Source organism: Anastrepha ludens, chromosome 2 (assembly GCF_028408465.1).
Source record: "Anastrepha ludens isolate Willacy chromosome 2, idAnaLude1.1, whole genome shotgun sequence".
Classification (NCBI taxonomy): domain Eukaryota; kingdom Metazoa; phylum Arthropoda; class Insecta; order Diptera; family Tephritidae; genus Anastrepha; species Anastrepha ludens.
This window is the reverse complement of record NC_071498.1, coordinates 573,383-579,587: the sequence shown is the minus strand read 5'-3', so window position 1 is coordinate 579,587 and position 6,205 is coordinate 573,383. Positions and strand designations below refer to the sequence as shown.

The 6,205-nt window shown below is 36.0% G+C and overlaps 2 protein-coding genes across 2 annotated transcripts; one reads left to right on the top strand and one right to left on the bottom strand.

Moving 5' to 3' along the window:
- The first annotated feature begins 1,373 nt into the window (after positions 1–1,373).
- Positions 1,374–2,224, top strand: LOC128861093 (uncharacterized). The gene is made up of 3 exons (XM_054098991.1): positions 1,374–1,529; positions 1,601–1,960; positions 2,030–2,224. The coding sequence occupies exons 1-3, from the start codon at positions 1,374–1,376 to the stop codon at positions 2,222–2,224; spliced, it is 711 nt and encodes a 236-aa protein (XP_053954966.1).
- Positions 2,225–2,424: 200 nt separating this feature from the next.
- On the bottom strand, positions 2,425–3,787 carry LOC128861089 (putative nuclease HARBI1). Its single transcript, XM_054098981.1, has 6 exons — positions 3,688–3,787; positions 3,314–3,633; positions 3,154–3,257; positions 2,937–3,081; positions 2,737–2,880; positions 2,425–2,675 (listed from the first exon to the last, which is right to left on the bottom strand). Exons 1-6 carry the CDS (start codon positions 3,705–3,707, stop codon positions 2,425–2,427), a joined length of 984 nt encoding a protein of 327 aa, XP_053954956.1. The 5' UTR covers positions 3,708–3,787.
- Between the last annotated feature and the right edge of the window lie 2,418 nt (positions 3,788–6,205).

The window sequence follows — 6,205 nt, the reverse complement described above, 5'->3', positions numbered from 1 at the left end:
TGACTCCGGGAATTAGGTTTGTTACGGCTGTTGTTATTGGCGTATTATTTTTATTTGTATTTGATGTTAGTTCTTTATTACGCAGAGGTGGAAATCTTTGGACTTTAAGTGCTTTATAAATTTCGCATCCTTTGTAGTTGGCGGTATGGTTACCTCCACATAAGGCACATTTAACTTGCTTTATTTGGTTATTGCATTCTATTGATAGATGTCTACCAGCGCAATTCACGCATACTGGATCTCTTGTACAATAATTTTTTGTATGACCATATTTCTGGCATTTCGTGCACTGTGAAATGGTGAGGTGCCTCAAAGGAGACTATGCAGTTCATTAGCTTGTTTATATTGTAGATGTCTTTGTTGTTATAACTTGCTTGAAGTTCGATGAAAAATAGTGATAGTGGTTTTTTTGTTGTTCTTTGTATTATATTAGTAATGTTAAGTACTTTGTGACCATTTTCGTTTAGTTCTTTTTTAATTTCTTCTTGGTCTGTAGAGTGGTGCATATTACGTAAGACTACTTTAAATCCTCTTTCACTTTTTGGTCTAAATGTATATAATTTCGTTCCTTTTTCTTTTAACATATGGTGCAATTGGTTATATAATATATTATATTTGCAAATTTTCTGCTTGAATGCGAACTTCATTATTTGCTAAAATTTTTAGAGTGAAGCTGTTATTTGCAACTTCATTTAAAGCACTCTTTAATGTTTTTATACATTCTACGCCTTGAACATATATTGGCGGAGGCTTATTATTTTTTTCTTTTACATCTTTATTTGCATTTATATTTTGTGATGGTGGATCTTTAATTTGCCCACTGTTTGCAGTTTGAGCAGATTCTTCTTCATCATCCACATCTAAAACTGCAAATTTGTTTGCAGAAGAAGTTCCACTCAGCCAGTAATTTGGCAGTTTGCTTTGACTCAGGGTTGATGTTGCTTTAATTTTTTTGCTACTGGCAGTCGACGTTGAGACCTTTGTAGGTGAGTTTCGAACCCTTTTAAACGCAGCTTGCTTTTTTGGTGTAGCTGATTGCGTAGAGGCAGACAAAAGGGTCGCTACCATTAGTTCTGTCGATGCCGTTGTTGTTGTACAATTTGAAGCTACAGCTGGGGTGGCTTTCTGTAATTCGATATCGAGCAAAAACGATAGTCGAAGTATCGTTTTTGCTTTATCTAACAAAAAATGTCGTAGCGTCACATCGAACGTTCGATAGATACAGCTCGACATCACTTTTGCTCTCGTTTTCATTTTCTCAGCTGTTTATTTCTTCAAAATGTAAGTTAAAAATTAAAATTTTTTTTTTATTTTAAGTTTCATATAATTGTTTGCATAGGTCTCAACAAACAAACGCTGCTCAACTAAAAATAATGGTGGAATATATGGAGAAGCACGATACATTAGCTAAAAATAGCTTACAGAGTGCAGCTAATGGCCGTTCGAAAAGGAAAGAGTTATGGGATAAGCTAACGGAACTATTAAACAGTAACGGACCTACCATGAAGCCAACAAAAGCATGGCAGAAAGTTTGTATTAAGACTTACCATTACTTTTAAACATTTTCATTTGTGGTAATACATTCTTGTAATACCCCTAGGTATGGATTGACTACAAATATAATGCAAAACGCAAGCTTACCCAGCGCATGAAAAGTATAACGAAAACGGGTGGTGGTCCATATGATGCGGTTTCATTGAACCATATGGAGGAACGAATAGTTGCCGCAGCCAAAATAGGCGAGCACATATCGGGAGTACCAGGCGCAACATCATATGGTTTCCATACAGACGGACCCAGCTGTTCTACTGCGGCTCCTCAGGCAGACGATAATTTCGTTTGTGAATATTTGGCCCAAATCTCGAGCGCCGATAATACTTCTAGTGACGACGAAGGCAAAACATCAAGGAAGTCTGAGCCCCCAAAAATTAGTATACGCCAGGAAGGGGAAATCGACGAGGTACAACCTGCTAAAACAAAAAGATGTTCAGACCCCAAAATCCAAATCATTGAAAAAGAGATTGAAAAGCAAGAAAAATTTCAAAATGAAGTGTTGAGGCTTTTCGAAGAGAGCAATGAAATCGCAAAGAGGAAACTGCAACTAAAGGAGACACAATTTGCAACTGAAGTGCAATATAAAAAAATGAAGATTCAAGTCTTAGAGCTAGACTTGGAAAAACTGAAATGTGAAATCGCATTGCTAAAACGTAAAATGAATAATTAATGAGTTACTTTATGTATGTGATAACTTTAAGCTTAGTTTTTTACCTTTTATAAAAAGAAAGACTGATACCTGAGAAATGAAGTACAATTTTTTGTTATACTTAAGAAATTTTATTTAATTTATCAAATGAAGAAATGAAGTACAATTTTTAGTTTTACTTAAGAAATTTTCTTTAATTTACCAGTAATAAAATGAAATCTTTACATTGCTGATTGAGAAAGATGGTCTTTTATTCTACTTCTTATCCTCTCTGATAATCGATTGTTTATGTCCAATGGTGTACATTCTAACAGTCCTTCTTGTCTTTGAGTTAGATTTTCGTTGCTGAATTGATATGGAATATTCCTATCGATGCATACATTGTGAAGAGCGGCGCACACGTTTGCAATTTTTGCAACCAATGTTGGGTTGTACCTTGGCTTTCTATCGTCCGATAATATTCTCCAGCGGCCTAAAGTGAACAATGCAATTAATGTTAGTGTATTTACATTTGATTCAATAAATACAGGAACCTTTGTATACGCCAATGCTTCTTTCGACAATGCTTCTAGCCTTACTGTGAATGTCGTTGAAAATACATTTGCCTACGTCGGTCTCATTTTCGCGTAATCGATACGGGGTCATAAGCCATGGCTCAAGAGGGTATCCAGAATCCCCTAAAAATATACATATTTATTCCCGTATCTTAATTTTTTCCTATTTAATCACTCACCTAATAGCCACGAACTTGTATCTCCATTATTATAGCGCCGCTCCATTATCTTCCTCTCATTGGAGGCTTTCCAAACAAAGGAATCGTGCGCAGCTCCTCCGTACTGTGGGCATATAGCTTTTATTCTTAATTTATGGTCACATATCTGCAATAAAAAATGTAGAGTACGATAACTCCAAGGAAAAAGGATTAAGAGCTAGTGTAAGTATATATTTACAATCATCGCGTTTATGCTATGCTTTCCTTTCCTGTTGAAGTATATATGCTCGTTCTCAATAGGCCTCAACAGCATTAAATGAGTACCATCTACGGCACCAACAACTGCAATGAATTAAAATAGTACAAAATTTAAATTTCGTTAATATTGCACTACTTACTTCCCGGAAAGTTATATTTTTCATGGAACCACTCTTTGCACGGCTGGAAGTTTTTTTCGAAAGATATCCATTGGTTGCATAGAGTTTCTTCCATCGACGATAATGTGCTGCGAAATATCTTCGACAGAGTACTATGCCCCATTGCTGTTGGGTGTGCGCCGCCAGTTTGCCACTGGTAACCGCCACCTGCTAATATCTCCAGCGTTGCAGCTAGCCTCAAAATTGGAGGTATATATGTACTCCTAAGTCCTTCTCTAAGGTTTATTTCACAAAGGACGTACATAAAAACCTCCTTGGTCAGTCGGTATTTTGTTTGGAAGCTGTGCAAAAGAAATACTTTGATATTTGCTTAATGAAATTTGTATTCATCTTACTATAAATCGGGCAATTCCATTGGATTCGACGCATCGCGTATTCTCCTTCTATTTATTGAAGAGTTTTCTTCATTAAAATCTTCCAATATTAAAAAATAGCGCCAATTGTACATATTTACTTTTAATTTTTATTGCTTTCGTGCACTTTTTGACAACTATAAACCACTTTCCAAACACTTCCGAAAATATGAAAACGATAGTACAAGTATCGAAATACGGGAACCAAAATGTGATCGTCGCGCATTCGATATCGAATTAAAGTGTCGAGCAAACGAGTGTCGACTATCGAATTACAGAAAGCCACCCCTGAACAAGTAGTTGTCGATGAATTTGTTGTGGTAGTTGTGGGCATACCAGTTGTGCTCACGCATGATGTAGGGAATACGGGACTGCTGATTTGATTCTCAGCATAGCGCTCTGCGCTCCATGGCAATAATGTAGAGCGCATGTTGTTATTGCAGCTTATGGGAGCTGACTGTATTGGCCCGTTTGTTTTTGATTTTGATCCGCTTTGTGCTAAATTCGTGCACGGCATTGAGTTCGAGTTTTCGATATGTAGCGGCACTGTTTGCGGAGTAAGAATTTTAGTCTCACTTGTGGATCGTGTTCTCTCCCAAGGGGGAGGTTGAATTTAAGAAGGTGAATAAAGTGGAAAATATTAAATCCTTTTTGGTAAATGGAAAGAAACTGCGAACGGTTTAAAAAAAAATTTTTATTTAATATTTGAAAGTAAAGAATGGTACAAATAGAAGTTAATAGCGGAAATTGCTAAGTCTAATATTAAAACAAGAAATTATTTCACTTAATCCAAGATTTTATTTGGTGAATTAATTCTTAAATTTAAAATCGATCACGAAGTTTCGCCAATATGAAACTTTTTTGATAAAAATAAATAAATAATTGGTACGTACAATTCTGTTAGGGGTTTGGCTGAGATCCTCCTCCTATTTGTAGCGCGCGTTATTCCATAAATGGAAGGCCCTACAGTTTTATGTGGAGCTTTTTCGTGCTGGTATTGAGCTTTGCTAAGCCTCCTCCGGACACTTCATCCATCCATGGGAAGGTGGGCTCATTGGAAACAAATTTCGTCAATCTCAACTTTTTTATAATGAGGTCTGAAATGTTATCGATCGCGTCGGAACTATCCAATTATTCTCCCTGCAACACTTTGGAAAATGCCGGCTAGTTTGCAAAACATGAATTCGGTCTAAATCACTTCATCATAAGAAATAAAGCTTTATAAATCCTCCACTCATCGATCACGGATTGCCTCAATTACTCTATCATGTCCCGACTTAAGCGGTATGTATTTCGTGTAATAGTCCTAACATACCGATGAAAACTCTTTAGCGAGTTGTTGCTCGTAAGCAGACCACTTTTACTGAAAATTTCTAGAGCTAGCAACCCAGTTTCTTGCTAAGGGAGCCGATTTGTCAAAAGAGAACGAGAAAGCTACTTACTGAGCAAACATATTATCATTGAATCATGGCTAGGCGCGCAATAAACAATACTTCTATGAGCACAGAATCTCATTTCCACGCACGTCTTTTGTTATAACACTCAACGATAGAATATTTTTTCTTGCAGACTACACAATTTCTTAGAAATAGTAAAACGAATGAACGCACGCAAGTCTCAGAGCTCAAACAAAATTCCAACAAATACAGCAATAACAAGTAATGTTAACATGGGTATACGAGTAAATTCACCTTCATATGCTTCGGTTATGCATGGAAATGAGCCTAAAAGAATCATAAAAAGCGATAACACTAAAACAAAAAATGTAACAGTGACTAAGCCGTTTGATACTGTTAATAGTGAATGTATTAGATTATTTGGTAGCGATATTTCTGACTGCATGAAAAAAATTTTAAGCTTTTCAAAAGCATATAAACAGTTACGTAATGATGACGAAAAATCAGTTGCCCTGTTTGGGTTACTAACAGAATTAAGAAAAATATCAAATGCATACTCATAAGCGTAAACTCTTTGATATCAAAGCACAAAAGGCACTACTTTAATCTATTTTTGAAAAAACACAAACCGGATATAGTACTTATAGCCGAACATCGTCTCAATCCAAGACACAACGTTAATTTCAAAGGTTATAACTTTATTAAACAGCCCGACAGCGCTAAACAGGTACATAATAGGCAAAACACGGGTGGTACGGCTACTGCTATTTGCATAAGAGAAGAATATAAATACGAACTTATAAAATTTCCAGACACCGTTCATTTGGAGAAAATAGCTTTAAAAATTTTCTGTACAAATGGGGAAGAAATCTCGTTTGTATCATTATATAATCGCCCATCTGATTTATTACATGTAAATGATCTTAATTTAGTTCTAGACTCTCTTAATTCAAATAAAATAGTAATTGGAGGAGATCTCAATGCTAGGCATACCAATTGGGGAGACTCTGTTATAAATAATAATGGGCGTATACTAAATAATTGGCTTCAACACTGTCCCACATTAAACTTGATACCAACAAAGCATCCCACTAGGGTATCTA

Bases quoted from the DNA above. Each gene is read 5' to 3' on its own strand.
- LOC128861089 (XM_054098981.1), bottom strand. From the start codon at position 3,707: ATGGAATTGCCCGATTTATA. The intron at 3,258-3,313 runs GTAAGTAGTGCA...AATTCATTGCAG, and splicing joins AAAATATAACTTTCCGGGAA to TTGTTGGTGCCGTAGATGGT. The intron at 2,881-2,936 runs GTGAGTGATTAA...GTATATTTTTAG, and splicing joins TACAAGTTCGTGGCTATTAG to GGGATTCTGGATACCCTCTT.
- LOC128861093 (XM_054098991.1), top strand. From the start codon at position 1,374: ATGGTGGAATATATGGAGAAGCACGATACATTAGCTAAAAATAGCTTA. The intron at 1,530-1,600 runs GTTTGTATTAAG...TAATACCCCTAG, and splicing joins CAACAAAAGCATGGCAGAAA to GTATGGATTGACTACAAATA. The intron at 1,961-2,029 runs GTACAACCTGCT...GAGATTGAAAAG, and splicing joins AGGAAGGGGAAATCGACGAG to CAAGAAAAATTTCAAAATGA.